Below are 23,887 nucleotides of genomic sequence, written 5' to 3' on the forward strand. Positions count from 1 at the left end.
CCCTTTCACAATACATTGTTTCCCTAATTTATTTAAATGAAAACTGTCTTACTTAGGCCTTATATATGTGTCTGTGTTTACAGTAAGGACACATTTAAAACAATAAAAAACTCAACCCCTACATCATGCTACACATAAATTAACTCAAAGTGGATCATAGACATAAATATAAAACAAAAAATTCTGAAACTTGAGAAATCTTTACACTTTGGGCTAAGTGAAGATTTCTTAGTGAAGATGTAACATCTTAGTGAAAATATAACAAAAGCACAATCTATGAAAGAACAAACTGATATAAACTAGACATCCATCAAACTGAAGTCAAGCGAAATGAAATGTTTACACAAAACCCTGTATGCAAATGTTTATGGCAGTTTATTAACAGTCTCCCAAACCTGGCAACAACCCAAAAGTTCCTTAACTGGGAATGGATGAACAAGCTCTGGTACAGCCACACAATGGAGTACCACGTGGCAATAAAAGAGAACCTGCAACATCATCCACGAATCTCAAATGCATCACGCTAAGTGAAACAAGCCAGACTCAAAGGCAGCATATCGTAGATTCCATTTATATGATGCTGTCAAAAAGGCAACTACAGAAACAGAAGAGATCACCCTGACAGGGGCCGGAAGAGGGTTGAATACAAAGGGCCACAAATGATTTGAGAAGACTGTTTGATGTAATAACTGTGGTAAATAAACAGTATGTGTTTGTCAAAATCTGAACTATACATTTTAAAAACAGTAACTTACTGTATGTAAATTATACCTTAATAAAGATGAAACAAAATAAAATCCACATAGATGGATTCAATCCACAAAGATGTTTACTAAAACACTATAGCAATAAGCTCAATGTCAACAGGGGTGGCAGTTCAGTAAGTAGGGTATCCGCAATGGAATATTTATGCTCATTAAACCCATTTTCTTCCCCCAAATGTGGGTGACATGCTATTTACCTGGGGAATAAAACCATACGCAAATGGTTCCTCACGCGCGTGCATACACACACACATAGCAACGCACGTGTGTTACCCCACACAGGGGTGTGTGTTTACCCGCAGGGGGAAGTCTACCTGCTTTCTCCCACTCTGTCTCCAGGTCCTTCTGCCCCACTTCGATCTGAGCCCTTCCGATGAGCACGGCCCACCCATCCGTACGTGCTGGCCAAGGGGACAGATTCTGCATGCGACACCAGACGACGAGGCGGTGGGTGATGCTGGGTGATAAGGATTTGTGTGCAGGATTTTAAAACAGGATTATAAAGCTGCAGGAAACTAGAAAACGGGGGCAAACAGACCAAACCAGCACTTTATTTTAAAAAGTTTTATTTTGGAGATTTAGAAATTTGAGATTTTTAATAACGGCAAAAGAAATTCAGTCACACCTAATGATTAACAGAACATAGTGGTGTATTATCTAAACAGAAATCGTGCTGATGTGCCATAATAAATTGTCTATTAGTAAAAAAATACACTTTAGGGCACAGCATTGTATCACAAATTACAGTAGGGATACTTTGCAAGAATTTAATCAAACTAGAGAATTCTGAGTAACTGTATCTTTTAAATGCAGCACTTAAAAATGTAACAACTCTGTGCATCCTTTTTCTTAAAAAAAATGACCTTGCATGTGTCATAGAAACGCTGCTTTATTGCTGCAGAGGTCAAAGTTCAAGGCTCAAGAGGTACAGGAGAGAATACAAAGGTAGCCTTTAGAAACTTGGTTTTGTTTATGTATAAAAAAGGTAAAGTTTATAAAAGTTAATTTACAAACCAAGAACAAAAGTGGTATGCACGCATTATATACAAGCATCCTTAAAACATCAAAATTTTCAAATGCATAGCCAGAAAGAACAGAAAACAACCACTGCCCCTTGTCCAAAAAAAAAAAAAAAAAAAAAAGAAAAAGAAAAAAGAAAAGAAAAAATCCCCAAATCACACCACTATTTTCTTCTGGGTGATAACACATTTCTGAAACCACCAAATGCACAATTTACTCAGTCTTTGTCATGATACAGTATCTCGATAATGCACAAAAGCCATAAAAACTTAGTAACATACAGCGAGAATGAGCTAAGAATTAAGAACATGAGGGTAAGGCATTCCTGCTGGTTAGTATGTTTGTGGTAATATGGTGAAGTTAGAGATCTTCATGAAGAGGCCATGGAACCAGTCTCACATGCTTCTGTATCCTTCCCTATGAAAAATGTGTTTTCATACACAAGTAAGTCATTGTCTTCACTTCACCCTCCCCCAGTTATAAATCCCCTTGCTGTACATTTCTGTTAAATCCACAACACTGGTTATATATTCCAGGTGCATTTTAAAAATGTGTGCATATTACTTCATGCATAATAAAATAAAATGTGTATGTATGCTAGGCCAGGGCCATAGTAAAGTTTGAAACAGTGTACTTTGGAAAGAACAGACCTCAAATGCACCCCCATTTACTGGCTGGTATTTTAACGGAAATCAATATGTGAAGTTAAGCAGTGACGATAAAAAAAAAAAACTACAAAAATCACAAAGCAAAATATCTTTGAACCTCTAGCCAATACCAATAGTCCCGTCAATCACAAACACACAGCGTGTAGCATGTTTTCTGACCATGGTTCAGGGGCATGCTCACTAATCTTTATCAGTTCAAACAAATGCTTCATACTAACAAACTGTAGTATCAATTCTAAAAAAGGTATAATACTTGATAGAGTGGTTCCATTTAGATTAAGTTTAATCCAGTTTCACATTATTTAATCAAGTTCCTATATTTCAAGAGTTAAAAGTGGTCAATAAGGACAGAAACACAGTTTGCTCCAACGAGATAATTTGGATCTCCAGGAAGACACTTGTTTTGCCAGGTTTTAGGATCACCTATGAGAGAAAAGAAGGTGATGTCATTTACAGTTGAGTAAATTGCTATCTGCAATGCTTTGCAATTATAGGGCAAATATGTACATTTAGACATAATTTTCTTCTGTTTCTTCAGCATATTGTATTTGTTATCAAAACTCACTGCTTTATTTCAATGCACACCTACTGGCACCTAACAATTTCAAAGGTGTTTCACACTTCTATTTAAAAAAATATTTAAAACTTTCTTTCCAACTCACACCATTAAGAACAGTTTTTTTGTTTTTAAAACTTTCAGACTTCTCCTTTATTACATTATCAAGTGCATTGACTTTTCAAAAAACGAATACAAGTGAGTGACGGCAATCTTATGTCTGGGACAGTTCCAGTTTGCCCGAGCCCACATAATTATCAGTAGCAGTTTTTTTTTTTTCCACTTTCAAAAGTCTGGAGGATAATTATATGATCACCTATTTGAGCTGAGAATGAGGACACATTTCCCATACTCAACTATAGACCAACAAATGAAACCCAGTTCTGCAGAATCTAGCTCTTGAAGACTGTCTTTCCCCTTGCAAAAAACAAACAAACAAACGAGACTGAGCCAGAGCTGCTCAGCTCTGATTCCAGCTGTACAACAAAATCAATCACGCAGCTTCAAAGACTCACTGACTGGGTGTTAGTTAGATCTCAGGATTTAAGTTTTTAATAAGCTCTTGGTGATTTCTATTAAATGTGAAGAAGGCAGGGACAAGTATATGTCTCTGTGGTATCCAAGCAAGCTGAGAGTCACAACTGTGGATTTCTGCTTCCCTTACAGCAATAGCTCTCAAACAGGAACGGCCCTGCCCCAGATGGGGCATCTGGAGACAGTTTTGCTTGTTACCTCTGGCATCTAGGGGTAGAGGCCCATGGAAGCTGCTAAATATCCCACAATGAACAGGAGAGCCCCTACAATAATCATTTGGCCAAAATGTCAACAGTGCCACCTGAGAACCCTGCCTACAGTATGTTAGACATTACCTAAGCAATATCTGGAGCCAAAAGCATTTCATTTTTCCAGAAAATGCGGTACTTGTAAATAGGAAATATGTATTTACAAGTAATTTTTTTCTTTGGTAACATTAAAATATGCTCTTGCTATGATCTTTATACCACAAACTTTTATTTCATACTGTACCAAACTAAAACTAAATAATGCTCGTCTGATTTATCAAAGATTTGGAAGCAGGACTTTAAATCAGGTTCGCTTAAAGTGATCTACACCTAAAATAAAATCCTAATTGTTAACTGACTTAAATCACTCAAGGAAGTGAGAAATGTGAAAATGCAATGGAAGCTTTGAAATTATGATCTTAGGAGCAAAAAGTCGTTTACAAATAGTGTATAAAAGAAGCAATTTAGAGTGTTACACTGAAAAACCATGGCCAAGTATGATCACAATGGAAGATCTTTTTAAGTTTCTCTGGTATACATACTTTGTAGATTAAGAAATTAAACAGGCCAGGTGCAGGGGCTCACGCCTGTAATCCCAACACACTGGGAGGCCGAGGCGGGTGGATCACTTGAAGTCAGGATTTCAAACCAGCCTGGCCAACATGGTGAAACCCCATCTCTACTAAAAAATACAAAAAATTAGCCAGGCGTGGTGGCGCACTCCTATAATTGCAGCTACTCGGGAGGCTGAGGCAGGAGAATCGCTTGAACCCAGGAGGCAGAGCTTGCAGTGAGCCGAGATCGTGCCACTGCACTCCAGCCTGGGCGACAGAGCAAGACTCCGTCTCAAAACAAACAAAAAAGAAACGAAACAACAGTAACCAAAAATATAAATAGTTATAGAAAGGAATGAACTAATTTTAATAAGATAACAATGCCTGTTTGTGCGGGACAATAATAATTCTCCCACTGCATCCTGAAAAATTGGACAGAATCAATCATTTTGAATACCAAGAAATACTCAATTATTTGGCCAAATTATTAACTTTTTTTTTTTTTTTTTGAGACAGAGTCTCGCTCTGTTGGCCAGGCTGGAGTGCAGTGGCATGATCTCGGCTCACTGCAACCTCCGCCTCCCTGGCTCAGGCAATTCTCTTGCCTCAGCCTCCCGAGTAGCTGGGACTACAGGCGTGTGCCAACATGTCTGACTAATTTTTGTATTTTTAGTAGAGATGGGGTTTCACCATGTTGGCCAGGCTGGTCTCGATCTCCTGACCTCAGGTGATCCACCCGCCTTGGCCTCCCAAAGTGCTGGGACTACAGGCGTGAGCCACCACGCCTGGCCCAAATTATCAATTTTTAAAAGGAAGAAACTCTTCTATCTTTCCACATTTATTTACAACATATGCACCATAAATACATGTGGAAATACTGGTGATGCCTACAAGGCCACAGGAACAGAGGGAGAGATCTGCTAACACAGAGCATGGGTAGCATCATCAGCCCAGGTATTAATCAACGACAGTCCCCAAAGCCCCCAAAGGACAGAGTGAAGACAGCATACCCGACGAGGAGTCGGATGATTTTAGAGCAAAAGACCAACCGTCAGGAGTCATGGACGCACAGTGTGGTAAGCGCAGCTCCACAGGCTTCAGGAACTTGAGGCCATGGGGACCACACATCACCAAGGGACTCAGCAGTGTTTCACCTGGAGTTGGAAAAGGGGATGGGCAGAGAGGTTGGATGTGGTCTTTCTTCTAGACCCCCGGTTTTCCTCACCCTGCTTCTAATTATATGCTTGAAAGCCTAATGGAGTTAGTTCTCTACAATCACACTGACCACAAAAAAAATGTTAACAGCAGCCACATATGGAATTTAAAATTTCCCAGTAGCCACGTTAGAAAGTAAAAAGAAACAGGTGATAACAAATACTATAGTATTTTAACTCAATATAACCAAAACACTGTTATTTCAACATGTAACCAATATATGATATCTTTGGAACTTGGTGTTTATTTCACATTTCCAGCATCTTTCAATCCAAAATTGTCACACTTCAAGTGCTAGCTAGCCACGTGCAGGTACTGGCTACCGCATTCAATCATATGGGTCTATAGTATAAAACATAGTCAAATGTACTTGTTACAAATGTGACATATTTTCCATTTTTAAAATTTGCTCCATATATGTTTACAGGGATTCATGCAGGGCCAACACAGTCAGTCCTACTGGTTTTTAAAACAGGATATCCCCAAAATCAGAGTACAGAATCAGGTATCAGTATTCTGGCAAAACGTAAGAAAGTGTTAACTGATTTAGGGAAGTAAAAGCACTGCTAAAAGATGCTAAATCACGACACAGTTGTTACAATATCCTGATAGATCCAGGAGGATTATGAAAATCACAGTTTCCTTAAGAAGCTCAGAAACATACTGTCATCTCCTCTGAGACTCCTTCGTGCACTCTGCTGAGCACGTATGTACTAGTGCTAGGTTCTGGGGTGATGAGTAAGACAGTACCTGTCAAGATGTTTAGGTTCTCCAATCAGGTGAAGACACAGCAAAGCCTTTCTGAGTGGGTGTTACCTAACCCATCTCCAGAGACGCAAAGGCCGACTGACTCAAAGACAAATTTGGTCAGGTCAGCCCAGGCTGCTCAGCAGGCACAAGTGAGAGACATCCCGTGGCCCGTCCTATGCCATCATTTTTTTACTTCACACCAAAAGTAAAAGCAGGCAGTGTGACCGCCACAGCCTTGCCACAGGCCACCTCCTGCCTGCTTGCAACACCATCCCCAGGGCACCCCTCGCTACAGCACTCATCTGAAAGGACCTCCCTGATGAAAGGAACATGCTATTATTAGTGGCCCAGGGTGGAGGTAGAGAGAGGTGCTGCATTACCCCCTTAGCCAAGCACTATAAGCTTTGAAGTGCACACAGGGCAACTCTTAAGTTATCAAAACTAAGGAGAAAAATAAACACATTTACCTTTCTCTTTATCTAAAGGTGGGAGGATGCTGTTGTCTCGGCAGACCTTGAAATAGATTTCCTGCTCAACTCCTTCGGGAATGGCTCCTTGAGGGATAATTATACTGACGCCAGTTTCTATGGAACTCAGCACGCCACCATTGCTGTTAAATATGCCTCGGGCTGTGGCCACCACAGTATGACCATCTTCATCTTCATCCTCTTCCACAGCTGAAGGACTGAAAGTTCAGAAATGGCTAGTGAGTGATCCTGAGAGTACACAGGTGCTTTGCTTTTACTACTACTGTATTACGTGCTTTCATTTTACTTTTGTTTCTCCATATAATCAAGAAGTTACTTTAACAAGTTTCTGGCAACAGATTTTACTGACAGGGTTATCTCAGGGAGTATTATTATCATTATTATTATTTTGAGACAGAGTCTCACTCTGCTGCCCAGGCTGGAGTGCAGTGGCACGATCTTGGCTCACTGCAACCTCTGCCTCCCAGGTTCAAATGATTTTTCTGCCTCAGACTCCCGAGTGGCTGGGGCTACAGGCGTGTGCCACCATGCCTGGCTAAGTTTTGTATTTTTAGTAGAGATGGGGTTTCACCATATTGGCCGGGCTGGTCTCAAACTCCTAATCTCATCGTGATCCACCTGCCTCAGCCTCCCAAAGTGCTGGGATTAGAGGCATGAGCCACCGTGCCCGGCTGTTCTTCCATTCTTAGTGACACAAAACAATGGTGCATCTCACAGCTGACAGCATCTCAGACTTGATAACATCTCCCTAGGATTTTAAGTGCACATGAATATGGTCCTGCCTCAGCATTCCCTGAGGACCAAGTGCCCACCCTGCTGCAGAAGGCAAGGCTTCCAAGGTTCCATGAGCTGAAGACCCTTGTATGGGCACATCCCAAACATTCATGAAAAGAGAGACAGTAGATTAACTTAGTAATCACAGAACACCAAAGGCAAAGGGGATGTGGTATCAATGACTGCTTCAAAAATAGAGGCTATCAAGACTTCCTGAAGTACAGTTTTGAGCCAGGGCTTAAAGGTGAGCAGAAAGACCAACAAAACAGAATTACATGAAGGTAGCTGCAGTTTCACTCCAGTATGACTGGGGTGCCAGGGACGACATTGTATGGCACAATATCAAGGGAGCAGAGGGCAGCCTGAGCTGCAGAGCAGGGGTCAACTGTGTTTGTCCCTGACCACCTGTGGATGTGCAGAGTTAGGAAGGCAGTGACCGCCATAACCATCCTTGCTCTTGGAAAGCACTCAGGTGGCCATCCTGATCTTTGGTTCTCCCTGCCTGTAAGTGCTTCTGCTTTACGGTGGCATGAAAATGGAACTGGCTGTAGGAGGGTGAGATGAGCTACTGTGTGGCCAGAATCCATCCGGTCAATCGCCACGGAATGAAAGACAGGAAAGAGGAGCTGCAGGGAGGCTCCAGGAGGGCTTGCTTTGTCTCATTTGCTCAGCCATCTTACTAACTGCTGCTCTTTAAACAGTCAGGGTTATTCTGTTTTTCTTCTTAGCATCATTGTGGAACAAATAATGAAAGGGGAACATAGATACTTAACGTTTTTAGATGTCCTCCACATGCCCCCTAACAGCAGATCAGGAGAATACAAGAGGCCATGGCTGGTTAAGAGTATGGGTTCTCAGCTGGGTGCAGTGGCTCACACCTGTAATCCCAGCACTTTGGGAGGCTCACTTGAGCCTGGGAGTTCAAGACCAGCCTGGGCAGCATGGCAAAACCCTGCCTCTACTAAAAATACAAAAACTAGCAGGGCATAGTGGCGCATACCTGCAGTCCCAGCTACTTGGAAGGCTGAGGCACGAGAATTGCTTGAACCTGGGAGGCGGAGGTTGCAGGTTGCAGAGAGTCGAGATCACGCCACTCCTGCGTGAGTGACAGAGCGAGACTCTGTCTTTAAAAAAAAAAGGTGGGGGGGGCAGGTGTGGTGGCTCACACCTGTAATCCTAACACTTTCAGAGGACAAGGTGGGTGGATCAGTTGAGGTCAGGAGTTCAAAACCAGCCTGACCAACATGGTGAAACCCTCTCTCTACTAAAAATACAAAAAATTTAGCTGGGCGTGGTGGTGCACGCCTGTAGTCTCAGCTACTCAGGAGGTTGAGGGAGGAGAATCGCCTGAACCCAGGAGGTGGAGGTTGCAATGAACCAAGATCGCACTACTGCACTCCAGCCTGGGCGACAGAGGGAGACTCTGTCTCAAAAAAAAAAAAAAAAAAAAAGCAAGGGCTCAAAGGTCAGATGACCAGTGGCTAAATCGAGGCTCACCTCACTCTAGCTGTGTGACCCTGGGCAATCTGCTTACTGTCACTCAACCTCAGTTCTTAGTAAAACAAAGACAATGACAATACCTACCAACCATACATGACTGTTAGCTTTATTATTTTACCAACATCTTGTAACTCCTGGAGGACCTTCTATGTAACAGCATTCATTGCAACAACACTCTTCAGTTTAAAGGTTGAGTTAAAAAGATCACTTCAAAGTCCCAAGTCAAATAAACTACAACAAACTCACATGAGAAAAATCACAGGGGCAATACTTTGAGCAAAGGCAAAAGTCTTACCTCACAGGAATAGCTTTGGGCACTGTGCTGATATTATTTATTTGATATTTAGGCTTCTCTGCATGGATAGAGAACGTTTCAGCTCCACTGTCAAACTCAGGAGGCTGTGCCAAACTGTGCGATTTCACAAGAGTTTTTGGAGAAGTGGGAGTTTTTGAAGACAAGTCAGGTTTATGTGCAGTTTCACTTGGCAGAAGATTGTGATTGAATTTAGGACTTTCAAACTTGCGTTCAAACGGTCGGGCAGAACTTGTATATGGTTTTGGTGTGAATCGATTGTATGCTGGAGTGACCGTTTTCTGAGTCTGTTCAGTTCCATTAACTGGGGCTTTATCTGGAAAACTTTTCTGGGGATAGAAAGCTGGCTGAGCAGTATCTTCTCGGTTTGGTGGTCTGAAAGTTGCTGGCTTATTCTGAGATGGAGGTGGGTCTGGTTTGGACACTAAGGAATTCTGAAAATCCAATGACACTGAATTACCTGAAAAACAAATATAAGCATTTAAAAACCTTTCTGAAAAAAGATGTAACAGCCCTCTCCCAGCTGAACTTGTCCTGGTGCTGGAGTCGAGGCCCAAGTGTGGGTGGCACAGCCAGGGCCTGACTCTTGAGCCCTGGAGGCTAGGTATGATGCTGAGGGATGAGGGCAGCACGGACAGGTGGTACCATGAGTATACCCTGCTGCCCTGGAGTTAGGGTCCAGCTGCTAAGATTCCTGGCCTCCAAAGACTGGTACTAGTCTTTGTGAAAACCGGAATGTCCAATAATCGTATAATAAGGATACTCACTATTAATTAGAAAAATGTAAAACAAAACCAACCAAAGGCATTAAATACTATTTCACACACACTAGAATGGAAAAACTGAAAAGTGTGATAATGCCAAATGTTGGTTAAGAAGTGGAACCACAGGATTTTTCATGCACCGCCAGAGGCAGTGTAATATAGTACCAACTGAACTCTGTGAAATAATTAAAGACACTACAAGACAAGAGAATTATTAATCCAAATTCCTCATGAACATGGTAATATAATTTATCACAGTATGAGAAGAAAAATCATATGGTCATCTTAATACATGTAGGAAAAACATCTGACCAACTGCTTGCAGCAAACTCTGAATATAGGGAACATCTTAAACATGACAAAGGACATCTACGAAAATCCTACCGCTAACATTCTAAGGGTAAAACATGAAGTCCTTCCTCCTTAAGATCAGGAACTAGCAAAAGAGATCCAATTTCACCACTTATGTTTCAGAGTTCATTGGAGGTCCTGGCCAGTGCAATCAGCAAGAAAAGAAAGAAGGCTAGGTGCTTTGGCTCACGCTTGTAATCCCAGCACCTGAGAGGCCGAGGTGGGCAGATCCCCTGAGGTCAGGAGTTTGCGAACAGCCTGGCCAACATGATGAAACCCTGTCTCTACAAAATACACAAAAATTAGCTGGGCGTAGTGGTGGGTGCCTGTAGTCCCAGCTACTCGGGAGGCTGAGGCAGGAGAATCACCTGAACCCGAGACGCAGAGGTTGCAGTGAGCTGAGATTGTGCCACCGCACTCTAGCTTGGGCGAGAGCAAGGCTGTGTCTCAAAAAAGAGAGGAAAAAAAAGAAGAAAAAAAGAAAAGGCATAAAGACTGGAAAGTAAGAATTAAAACTCTTCATCTGTAAACATAGTCGTGTGTGAAACAAAATCTTAATAAGTCTCAATCCAGAACTATAACACGTCTGCTTGAAGACTCACAAGTCCTGGGAGGTGCCTCCTAAGGGAATAAGAGAGAAGTCTGTGCTACGAAAACGCCTGTTCACGGCAGAAGAGATAAACACTTTGTGTTATATGCTGAGGGCAAAATGTTACGCAGCTCTTAAGATGAATAAGCTGGAGCTGTATGTGATCTACCTGGTATGTAAATGTGAAAGTCAAGCTGCTAATGGGATACATTTTATGTGAAACATCATGGCTTTTCTATTTGGGGGTGTGAAGATAAAACTTAACAATACGTTTTACAAACCATCTTTAGATATACTGGCAAACACTACTTCCAGAAGATTCAGAGACTAGCACAAAACAGATTAAAATCTGTTTAGCTAAAAGGCTTGTCCAAAATAATGGTCTTGTAAAAACAGGAGACACACTTTTAACAAAATTCTTAATTTTTACTGTTCCCAGCCCAAAGGTTTCAATCATGTATTTTTTAACGTAAAAACCATTTTGCCTAGAAACCACCAGAATTTTACTTCTTAAGCATTACTGTGTTATAATGTCTACTTCCGAACTTCCTACCTTCACCATGTGCTCCCTTAGAATGTATGTGGAGAGACGCGCTGGTGACAGGTTGAGATGGCTGGGCGTACTGCGAGGGCAATGGAGGAGGCGGGGGAGTGACCTGGAGGGGTTCATAGCGTTTCTCACCAAAAGATCTATCTACACCATCAGCTTCAGAAGGCTTTCCCCTGTTAACAAATGAAGAAAATGCCAACACCTGTAAATGGACTCACATTTACAAAACAGGTTCTCACTTCTCCACGTATCTCTAAGTTAAAAAAAACTAGAAATTTCACAATTTATTCTCATGAGTATGGGTAGCTACTCTACCGAAATATAAAAACAGATTCAACCATTTATCGGCACAAGAAATGTCCAGACACACAAATACTTTAAGAATATTAGTAAAACATCCAGAAGATGGCAACCAAAGGCAGGTGAAATTTTGGGTATATTTTAATATTTAATTGTTATTTACAAAAGATAGTAACATTGACAGATTTAAGAAAGTCTTGCAAATGTTCTGAAGACATATCATGGCACAAATTTTCCTGAGGCTCACTTTTTTTTTTTTTTTGAGCCAGGGTCTCATTCTGTCGCCCAGAGTGGAGTGCAGTGGCGTGATCTCGGTTCACCGCAACCTCTGCCTCCCAGGCTCAAGCGACTCTTCTGCCTCAGCCTCCCGAGTAGCTGGCATTACAGGCGCCAGCCACCACACCTGGTTAATTTTTGTGTTTTTAGTAGAGATGGGGTTTCGCCATGTTGGCCAGGCTGGTCTCAAACTCCTGACCTCAAGTGATCTGCCTGCCTCGGCTTCTTAAAGTGCTGGGATTACAGGCATGAGCCACCGCGCCCGGCCCTAGACCCACTTCTGATTTTGTATCTGGCATCTGGCATACTCGCAGCACTACAAAAACAGATGTCGCAGACTATGGGTTGGCAAACTTTTTCACTGAAACACCAGAAAGTAAATGTTTCTGGTCTTTTGGTCCATACAGTCTTTGTCACAACTATTCAAACTATGCGGTTATAGCCTCAAAGCAGCCACACACAATGGGCATATCTGTGTTTCCGTAAAACCAAAAAAACTGGAGCTTTTACTTTAAAATTTCCCCTTGAGTTACCAGGTCCATTTTTTGGTTAAATGACTGCTAGAGCCGCAGATACTGCTTTATCTTACAAGGTTCATTTAAGTCAAATTGTGCCATGTATGCTTATTTTTTCAGATTGCCAATTGTTAATATGTAACACAAAATTCACACAAATCTTTTTAGAAGACCCATAATTGCAACATTGCCATCTAAACCTTACTGCTGAATGCCAAAGCCGCACTAGCTTTATGTGCACCCACAATAACATACGCATTTGGAATATCCTGGTCATTTTCATACATTTTCATTGAAGAAGTCTTATGATTGGCTTCTTTATCTTGCTTTCATGAATTTAGACTAAGCCCTTGACAATGACATTAAAATCTGAAAGTGCACATAATGCCAGTGACACAGTGAGGGACACCTTACGGAACAGCCTCACATTAATTGCCAGTCTTACCACTTGACGTTCCTTTTCAAGTAGTCATAGCTAGTGTAAGAGCCAAGAAATCTAGGTGATGGCAAAGCAAGCGCAACAGAAAAATGAAAGAAAATGGTCAATCTAACTAAGTAAATTTGCAGCAAATGGAACTCAAATGTCATTTAAAAATAACCAACATCCACCATTTCACCATAATTTGGTCTATAAAGGAACATATCGCTAACTCTCATTTGGCCAAGGAAATTAAAGATAGATAAAACACAGTCACTTAGTTATGCCGTCTGCTGGCCCACCCTCCATGTTCTTTAACTGGTACTGCAGTGAAGAGCAATGTGTTTGAGCTTTGCTCCTTCTGCACCTCTGTTGCAGCTGCTAATAGTGAGCAAAGAAATTTATCAAATCAAAGAGTGGCGATCAAGGATAATCAGCAGGTTCTGAATAAGTGGGAGTGAAATGTCCTATTAAAGAAAAAAAAAAAGGCTGGGCAAAAGAAACACTGTAAGTGAGGACACAGGAAAAAGTAACACAACAGAAGAGCTACACCGAGCCCCTGGGAGGGGAATGGTAAATGGACAGCTATAAACATGCCTGGCTTGAAACCTGGCCAGACTTCACATGTTCCTTTCTAGCAAGACCTCCTGCATCGGGAGCCGTAAGCTGGGCCCTGTGGTGGTGGAGTCTTACTGGTGAAGCTGCATGCTTGATGCTCAGACTCTCTCTCATCTAATGATGTCTCACAAACACAAACACAACTGAACATCAGTCTCTTACATTTAGTTCTTTAAAAGCTAAAAACCACCATCATTTGAGATCTGGAAGTCTCTGAGTGAGTTGAGTCCTGAAAGGTAGATTTGATAACAAAACATCCCTGGTTGTTCTGAAGAAGCTGACTCTATCTCTGGGCGGAGACACGTGCACAGCCCTGGAGGGACGCTGCTCTTCTTGCACTGTCTTAGAATCCTGGAAACTTCCCATTGACTTTGGAGGTGAAATGTCTAAGCTACTGTCTCCTAACCTTTCCAGTTGTAATCCAGCTCTATGCAACTGTAAGACTGGGTTATCTGCTTGCTTCCTGGGGCATCTGTCCTGTGCTAACAAAGATTATTTTCTGTCTCTAATTCTCACCATTTCTGAGGTGTGTTTTTAAGTGAAGCATAAGCACACATCATCTGGAGGAAGAAAATTTTGCCATTCCTGTATTTTACCGAAAGAAAGAAATGCCTGAAGGCAGTCTATTTACTGACAAACAGTATAATGGTTTTGAAATGCAGGACAGAGTTCTACATTTTAAGCTACTTTCCAGTTGATGAAGTTGTACTCATTGGATAAGAGGATGAAAAACCATTACAAGGGGAAGTTACAGAAACAACTTCCCTCTTAGTTATCTTCCATGACCCTTATTCTCCTTTCCAATTCTCTAACCATTAAATACCTATATAGGAAAATGTAGCACAATTATAAAGAGTTTCAATTTCACACTACAAAGGAAAAAAAAGTATACTGGTATCCATCCCAAATTATACTTTTCTCACTCACAGCAGCAGGGAGTAAAATCAAACTGAGTTCTGAGTAAATTTACAAAGACAGATGTCATCTATTTCACAGTATATCCCTGTGAAAACAATGACCAGGTAATACAGGTTCCTTCCAGAGCTGTGTTAATGAAAAGGAGGGTGGTGGATGCACCTAGTACACCACGCCGTTTTGAGCTTCATTCACTCAACAATTATTAAGCCCCCACTGTATGCAAGGCAATGTTCTACACCCTGAAGTTATACATCACAAATAAGCTAAGTCTTCTTTCTAGAAAAACAAAGCAAACATGCATTTCAATCGATTCCCTGGCAAAAAAGTTTACTTTTTAGATCTAAATATAATCCTTTTTTTTTTTTGAGACAGAGTCTCAAAAAAAGGCTAGAGTGCAGCGGCAGGATCTCAGCTCACTGTAAGCTCTGCCTCCCGGGTTCATGCCATTCTCCTGCTTCAGCCTCCCGAGTAGCTGGGACTACCTACGGGCGCCCGCCACCACGCCCACGCCCAGCTAATTTTTTGTATTTTTAGTAGAGATGGGGTTTCACCGTATTAGCCAGGATGGTCTCAATCTCCTGACCTCATGATCCGCCCACCTCGGCCTCCCAAAGTGCTGGCATTACAGGCGTGAGCCACTGGGCCTGGCCATATAATCTTTTAAGGTTGTATTCTATTTACCAAGTATGTAAAACGATAAATAAGAGATATCTTTAAACTACACCCATGAACCTTCTTCTGACAGGAATGAATGTGTTTAACGGTGTTTAGTAAAAATAATAACTAAAGGGCACACCCAAAGGTGAGCTCCTAAGGCTCAGTGCCTAGCTCACTTTAGGCTAGACACCATTTAGATGCTACTGTGGTAACTGTAAATGAACTCCTGTAACATTGTAAATGTAAACGAATTCCTAATGACAAATCCACATCAGTTTTTGTTCTTGTGGGTTTTTTTCTGTTGAGGTATGAACCCAGCTGTGCGCCTGTGTGGGTTTACATTGTGCCTAGCTCACTTCAGTCTAGACACCATCTAGATGCCACAACCCCTTTCTAGTGCTGTGCTAACGGGTGGTTCACAACACTAGTGCAAGACACGATTTGCATTTAATATAACCCCCACTGCAGCACTCTCAGTTTGCATTTGTATTCTCATAAACTGCTTTCTTCTGTAAACATAAAGCCTTAAACATAGGAGAGTGAAAAAAAATGTTTTAAATCTTCACTTCGAATGATGTCTTAGAAAAAGCAGTGGTAATTAAAATTAGGTTTTAATGTTAGTGGTTTTAAAGTACGTTCTAAAACAATTTTCACACAATAGTAAATGACAAATAATTTCCCAAGATAATCCCAAGTCCACGCAACTAACTAAGGAAAAATCTAGGTGCTTTTAATCCAGACACAATACTATGTGTGATGAATTCTAATACGTCAGTCTGGCTGGGTACTGCTATGAAGGGGTTTTCCAGGTTTTATGTCCCCAGTCAGTTGAGGGGAGACGGTCTTGGGAGGGCCTGGCCTAATCAGTAGAGCCCTCTGAATGAGAATTTAGGCCTTCCGTGATCTCACACGCTGCAGTAGCTCAAAATCTTCCCTTCCTGACCAACTGCCCTCTGAAATACGACTTGCTTAGCCAGCCCCTGTAACTGTGTACATGGATTTCTTTTGACAAATCCACATCTGTTTTTGCTCTTGCGGGTTTTGTTCTGCTGAGGTATGAAGCCTGTGTGGGCTTAGACCCAACTATCAGTACCAAATTCTCTTATCAGTCAGGGTTCAACCAGACACACAGCACCAGCAGGAGACACAAACCCACGCAGGCACAAGAAAGGAGAACAAACATGAAACCCGGGGAAGAGCAAACGGAGGGGAGCAGCAAGCACAGGGGAAAGATGACTGGGAGTCAAGAAACTTGGGTTCAGTCCCAGCTCTGCCCTGTCATTTTCCCTCAGCTGTAAAACTGGATCAGAAATCTTATAAAAACAAAAAACCTCTTCGGTACAAACAGGATTCTCCTCACATCTGTTTTTACATTTAAAAAATAAAAACAGAAAAGAAAAAGAACCAGCATGAGGTCATTATGTGTGTGTACAGAAGTGAAGACTGATGATTACCTAACAATGAGGGTCCTTGTAGTTGACACTGTCTTCCGTCAAAACCCTGTGATGTTAGCATCCTTGTGAATGCAAAAACTGTGTACATCTAACAGCAGACTTTAAAAGCAAAACATACATTCCAGAACTAAAAAAGCATGTACAATGCTGAACCAATAGAGCCTACAGAAATCATATATTACATTTAAACTATTTTTCTTCAAAATATATTGAACTGCACGAGATTAATATGCTGCATCCTATTTTTTAAAAGCCAGGTGAAACAGCTTACTTTGAAGAATAACTAGAAAAATTTGATTGATTCTGAGAATGAGCTGGCTTTGCAGGCTCGGAGAGATGGCTGGCAGCAATGTGTGCAGGAGGCTTATTCTCAAAACTTCTTCGGTCAAAGTATGAGAGCTGTTTTCGATAATATTCTTCATCTTCTTCAGGGTCATAATGATTTGACCGAACGATATCTTCAGGTGGCTTCAGTTGAGGCTTTTGAGGTTCTGGGATCCTAACAGATAATGAATGACAAATGCAACACCTTTTTAGATATTAATGTTATGAAGGAAGTAGAATATGTAAATCTTACCTTGACCAAAAGGTCAATCATTACTAACTGCTGTGATTACTGAGGATCTGAGCAGTCCAGCAGTTAGAATCGATGTTTCAAATCCCATGTCCTCACAGGGTATACTCAAAAGGCAGCCTCCTTCTGGCTCATGAGTCCTTTAACACAATTTAATAAGCTAAACGATTGTATGATTAGGGGACAGCAGTTTAGAAGTAGTTAATCAGAAAGACAAAGGGGAATGCAACCAGGACAGTGAGCATCTTGAGAAGTACATATACGAAGGTCAAGAACAGTAAATGATAGACTTTAAGAACTTTCGGCCGGGCGCGGTGGCTCAAGCCTGTAATCCCAGCACTTTGGGAGGCCGAGACGGGCGGATCACGAGGTCAGGAGATCGAGACCATCCTGGCTAACACGGTGAAACCCCGTCTCTACTAAAAATACAAAAAACTAGCCGGGCGAGGTGGCGGGTGCCTGTAGTCCCAGCTACCCGGGAGGCTGAGGCAGGAGAATGGCGTAAACCCGGGAGGCGGAGCTTGCAGTGAGCTGAGATCTGGCCACAGCACTCCAGCCTGGGCGACAGAGCAAGACTCCGTCTCAAAAAAAATACTAATAAAAAAAAAAAAAAAAAAAGAACTTTCACAGGGATTTTTAAGAACTCAGTCTAGGATCTCAATGATTCTCATATGAACGAATAACTCTATATGGTCTAAAGTTCTAGAAGGCATAGAAAGCAGATGAGGAAGAAAGCAAGTCACTAAGTAAACGCATATTAGACAGTTCTCTTCTTTATCATAAGTGCAAACATATATTCAGGCAAAAAAAAAAAAAATCAGAACAACTGTATTCAAATCTAATCTGTCACTTATTGGCAGTGCAATGAGGCCATGGGAAAAAGCTCAGGCTGAGGAGCAGCGGGCCAGGTTTCTCTTCCAGCTCTAAGAAGTCTTGTAAGCTACTTAACCCCTCTCAGCCTCAGTATCTCTCTCTACAATGCAGAACAACACTGTCACCTCATTATGCTGATGTGCTTAGCACAAGGGCAAGCACCTGATGCATACTCACTGAATGATTTAGTTATCTTAACCAGTCTGAGTCTGTTTCCTCACCACTGGAAACTAAGAGTTCACATGTTGAAAAGCACTTTTAAAACTAAAAAACATAATACAAATGTCAGAGCTTAAAAATGTTTATTTAATCATCTGCTTGGAGACTATCCTTCCGAAAGTTTGCTAAAGGTATAAAGATTTGTCAGAAAAGGCATAATAAAGTTCTACTTTTTTTTTTTTTTTTTCTTAGAATCACTGTTTAGGAGAGCTGATAGTTTGTATTTAAGGACAAACTCCTCCTATTCACACCTCTCCTCTACTAACACAGTGAAAGGTTTTCTCATTGACTAAGAGGGATAAATTCCTGGTCAGTTCTATGCCACAAAGAGCGCAAAGTGCACTCACCTGTACAGAGTTTTGTCATGTTCACTGAATTGATTCTGAGAAGTGGGTTTGGGACCAATGATGGGAGCACCTGAAGGTTTAGATGCTACTTCTGGAGGCTGTTTAGAAAAATAAAAAAGACAAATATGCCTAAGGAACAGATAATTACAGAACAGATATCATGTAATGGGGGAGGCGAGAGCTAAGAAGCCTTGTAAACTGTGTGCCTATGCATCCACGGCAGTAAAGACGTATTTACCTTAAAAGTGGCAGTGTCATTTACATCCTTCTTGGTCTCTAAGGATGCAGATCTTTTGTTTTCAAACATCTTAACTCTGGTAAGGACAGACTGTGGCTTCATTGCTGGATCTTCCTCTTCTTCCGTTTGAGTTGGGGGCGGAGGCAGCAGTTTGGTATTTGAAGGCAGAGCTTCTGGCTTATGCTGAGATGAAGGTATCAGCGGAGGGACAGCTGCAGCACCATGGAGAGGCTCAAAATGACCTGCTCTAGAGGTAAATCCTTGGGGTGGGACTTGCTCGTAACTGCGTGAATATTGCTCAAAATACTGCTTGGGCTCTGCAGGCTTGGGCCCTGCTGAAGGGTAGGGCTGGGTTTCCGGCCTGTGTCTACCATGCGTGTCATACCCAGGAGCTGGCTGCTCTTCGTGCCGCAGGGCAGACGCTCTAGGTGCCTGTTCGTAACGTGGTCTGCTGTCGTAGGACAGAGGGGCTGGCTCTTCAAAACGTGGAAAGTACCCGCGTTCTGAGGACTCTTCCGGATGCTGTCTGGAGTCAAGGTCTCGAGAGTGCTGATTATCAAAAGGTGGCCGAGATGGGTAGGGCTGTTTGTCATCATAATATGACCACTGTTCTTCATACATGGGGACGCGATCTTCGTATCGCAGACGGTGTTCATAGGTTCGAGAAAACTGGTCCGTATAGCTTGAGGACTCGTATCTGTATGTGGGCTGCTCAAGGTCTCTGCTGGCTTGTTTCTCTACGTATGGGAGTTGGGGTTCATAGGTCAGATTAGGCTCTTTGTCTGGCCTGTGCCCTGGATGACCAACGGCTGGCTGTTTCAAAACATGGTTTTGTCTCATCATTTCCTCGGGATATGGATCTTTTCTGTATACCTGTATAAAAAATTCACATTTAAGGACAAAGTCTTGTTTTTAATTCTAGTTTATTTTATTAGACTATGATTAAATATTAAACTATGATTTAATATGTGAAAATGGTACGTTTTACCATTTATTATCAGGATAGACAAGATTAGTGGAAAATGCTGGTTTAAGTGAAAGCTCAAAATTTATAATGCAGGTAGGGGCTTTTATATTTCAGCATGTACTAAACAGTGAGTTAAGATAAATATTAAATTTAGTAGAAAATTAACGCACTAAACTATTGATTACACTTCATTTTGACACTGAAAAATCCTAAAGAAAATTTATGGGCATCATAATCTGTGTTAACATAAATATGTTTATGATGGGTTTCAATTATGTATTAAGGAATTCTGGAAGATACTGAAAGCCAAAAATAAAAATAATAAACAATAAGCACAAATCTCAATTAAAACGCCTGTTTTCAAATAATCAGTATACCAATGGAAGCCATGCAAACTACAAAACTGAAATGATTTGTATTGATTTGAAAGCATTACAGTGTACAAGCCCGCAGTAAAAAAGCAAAAGGAACACTTAAAGGGCAAAGCAAAAATGATCATGTGCCAGATTGATGGAGAGCAACAAATTAGTGCAACACCGCAGCACAGGTACCTTTGTTGGATCTACATGCGACGACAATGATGGTTCTTGATCTCTTAGCATTATGTGAGCTGCCTCAGTACTTGGTGTTCTTAAAGAATCAGCTTGTGGTGAGTAAGTGGTGGAAGGAGCTGGGGTGGGCTCCTCCAGTCTGACATTAGTTAAATTTACATTATGATTAACAGCAGAGGTTGATGATGCTGGGTTTGTTTCAGGCGAAAGGTAAGGGACTGGAGATGAAGCTTCTGCTTTCTGTGAAGTGTTTAAAATATTTTAAATATAGTGTTTCTGTTTACTGCTAACTTCCCACTTCAATTTATAGTGATTGGTAGACATACATTTTAAGTGTGCTCAATAACAAAACTATGACCTCATGCCCTAAACTTTTCGGAAAAAAAAAAAAATCCAGTACATTGCTGTGTTAAGACAAACACACAAAATTTAGAATTAAGTCCTTGGTACTCTCAAATTGAAATTGAAGATTAATTCTTAATCTGGAGAAAGGACAACATATATATTTTTAATTCCATCACCACATTCTAAAATTTAATAATGCACCTCTATCTACAAAACGTTGAATGTTTGCTGCTTACCTGTTGAGAGGCTGGCTTAAATCCAGGGGAGTCTATTCTATGAATTGGTTGTGGCTGCGCTTGTGGTGAGTAAGGAGGATATGTTTGGTTTTCATGATGCATTCCAGAGGAGTCCTCTCTTACAGGCTCAGAGGACCGTGTAATGGCAGACTCCGGTGGAGTCCCAACCTCATCATTAAGAGTTTCATCTAGTTCTTGATCAGTGTAGGCCCCGCCTTCTGTGTCTGTGTCTTCATAGTCAGAAGTGTGTCTACTGTCCGTGCTATACATTGAGTATTCACTACCTGGAGCTGACAGGTAGGACAGACGATCATCATGCAAATCAAGGTCATCACTTGTAGCACCATCCGCCTGGGTTAAATAAAAGTAAATTACAAATTTTATTCAGTAGTTCTTTAAGAGATGGCCTTTATCATATAAGGGAGATTGAAAAGGATATCTTTCTCTGGAGAAGTCACATCTACTTCTTGAAACTTCTGGTAAGGAAAAGTCAAGAAGATTGCACAAGCACACACACAGACACACAGAGCACCCCTTGAGATCTGAAGGGCATGGATGAAGGAAACAGTGGCTGGTAAGCCAGGACAAAGTCAGACTCCAGGGCCCAGCCCCGGAAGACAACGAAGAAACCCTGACACTGCTCAGATTTATAAAACCTACTCACTAGCTCTTCAGCCCTTTTAAGCAAGGAGAAGAGGGAGAATTACCAAACTAAGCTCACAGAAACAAGGACACACTGACAGAACAGCACATAGGGAGAATACCTATGAAATAAACCCAACAGTTCAAAAGTTGAACAAGAGCTAATATATTTATGTTTAGGAAACAACTGATATGGTTTGGATTCGTGTTCCCACTCAAATCTCATGTTGAATTGTAATCCCCAGTGTTGGGGGAAGAGCCTGGTGGGAGGTGACTGGATCATGGGGGTGGTTTCTAATGGTTTAGCATCATCTCCCTCACACTGTCTTGTGGTAGAATTCTCCCAAGATGTTTTTTTAAGTGGGCAGCACCTCCCCCACTCCCTTCCTCCTGTTCCAGTCATGTAAGATGTGCTTCCTTCCCCTTCCACCATGACTGCAAGTTGCCTGAGGCCTCCCCAGAAGTAGGAGCCTGTACAGCCTGCAGAACTCTGAGCCAATTAAACCTTTTCTTTATAAATGACCCAGTCTGAGATGGTTCTTTATCGCAGTGTGAGAATGGACTAATACAGTAAATTGGTACCAGAGAAGTAGGACATTGCCAAAAAGATATCTGAAAATGTGGAAGCAGCTTTGGAACTGGGTAATGGGCAGAGGTTGAGACAGTTTGGAGGGCTCAAAAGAGACAGAAAAATGAGGGAAAGTTTGGAATTTCCTAGAGACTTGTAGAAATGTTTTGACCACAATGCTGATAGTGATATGGACAATAAAGTTCAGGCTGTGGAAGTCTCAGACAGAGAAGAACTTACCGGGAACCGGAGTAAAGGTCATTAATTCTTGCTATGCTTTAGCAAAGAGACTGGCGGCACTGCGCCCCTGCTCTAGTGATTTGTGGAACTTTGAACTTGAGATAGATGATTTAGGGTATCTGGTGGAAGAAATTTCTAAACAGCAAAGCATTCAAGAAGCGACCTGGCTGCTTCTAACAGCATGTGTTCATATGTGTGCACAAAGAGATTATCTGAAACTGGAACTCATATTTAAAAGGGAAGCAGAGCATAAAAGTTTGGAAAATTTGTAGCCTGTCCATGTGGTAAAAAATAAAAACCAATTTTCTGGGGAGGAATTCAAGCTGGCTGCAGAAATATGCTAAGTAAGGAGGGGCAGAATGTTAACAGCCAAGACAATGGGGGAAAATGTCTCTAAGGCATTTTGGAGACCTTTGTGGCAGCCCCTCCCATCTCAAGCCCCCTCCATCTCAAGCCTGGAGGCCTAGAAGGGAAAAATGGTTTTGTGAGCCAGGCCCAGCCCTGCTGCTCTGTGCAGCCTCGGCACATGGTGCTCTGCATTATGGCTGCTCTAGCTCCAGACATGGTCAAAAGGGGCCAAGTTACAGCTAAGGCTGTTGCTTCAGAGGGTGCAAGCCCTAAGCCTTGGCAGCTTCAACATGGTGCTAAGTCTGTGGGTGTACAGAGGCAGACAGTAGAGGCTTGGGAGCCTCTGCCTAGATTTCAGAGATGTATGGAAATGCCTGGATGTCCAGGCAGAAGTCTGCTGCAGGAGCAGAGCCCTCATGGAGAACCTCTAGGGCAATGTGGAAGGAAAATGTGGGGTTGGAGCCCCCACACAGAGCCCCCACTGGGGCACTGCCTAGTGGAGCTGTGAGAAGAGGGCCACTGTCCTCCAGACCCTAGAAAGGTAGGTCTGCCAACAGCATGCACCATGCACCTGGAAAAGGCACAGGCACTCAATGCCAGTCCATGAAAGCAGCTGCGGGGGCTGTGCCCTGCGTGGCTTCAAAGGCCTTGGAAGCCCACCCCTTGCATCAGTGTAGCCTGGGTGTGAACTGAGGAGTCAAAGGAGATTATTTTGGAGCTTTAAGATTTGATGACTAATCTACTTACTTTTGGAATTGCATGGGGACCGGAGGCCCTTCGTTTTGGCAGATTTCTCCCTTTTCAAAAGGAAGTATTTACCCAATGCTTATATCCCCTTTGTCTCTTGGAAGTAACTAACTTGTTTTTGATTTTACAGGCTCCTAGGTAGAAGGGAGTAGCCTTGTCTCAGATGAGACTTTCAACTTTTGAGTTAATGCTGAAATG

General features: G+C 41.9%; 1 protein-coding gene across 5 annotated transcripts in view; it reads right to left on the minus strand.

Moving 5' to 3' along the window:
* Positions 1 to 555: 555 nt before the first annotated feature.
* Positions 556 to 23,887, minus strand: part of TJP1 (tight junction protein 1) — a 288,086-nt gene continuing 264,754 nt past the window's right edge. For 2 of the 5 annotated variants that reach the window (XM_023187696.2, XM_023187699.2), the window contains 10 exons: positions 21,145 to 21,495; positions 20,564 to 20,803; positions 19,046 to 19,918; positions 18,808 to 18,905; positions 17,066 to 17,293; positions 11,642 to 11,811; positions 9,367 to 9,844; positions 6,777 to 6,994; positions 5,415 to 5,498; positions 556 to 2,875 (listed from right to left, as the gene is read on the minus strand). In XM_023187696.2, the coding sequence (XP_023043464.1) occupies positions 2,781 to 2,875; positions 5,415 to 5,498; positions 6,777 to 6,994; positions 9,367 to 9,844; positions 11,642 to 11,811; positions 17,066 to 17,293; positions 18,808 to 18,905; positions 19,046 to 19,918; positions 20,564 to 20,803; positions 21,145 to 21,495 (2,835 nt within the window). In that variant the 3' untranslated portion in view covers positions 556 to 2,780. Of the gene's footprint in view, positions 2,876 to 5,354; positions 5,499 to 6,776; positions 6,995 to 9,366; positions 9,845 to 11,641; positions 11,812 to 17,065; positions 17,294 to 18,807; positions 18,906 to 19,045; positions 19,919 to 20,563; positions 20,804 to 21,144; positions 21,496 to 23,887 lie in introns of all 5 variants that reach the window. The other 3 variants (XM_023187694.2, XM_023187697.2, XM_023187698.2) reach the window with 2 other exon arrangements.

Source organism: Piliocolobus tephrosceles, chromosome 6, assembly GCF_002776525.5.
Source record: "Piliocolobus tephrosceles isolate RC106 chromosome 6, ASM277652v3, whole genome shotgun sequence".
Lineage (NCBI taxonomy): Eukaryota > Metazoa > Chordata > Mammalia > Primates > Cercopithecidae > Piliocolobus > Piliocolobus tephrosceles.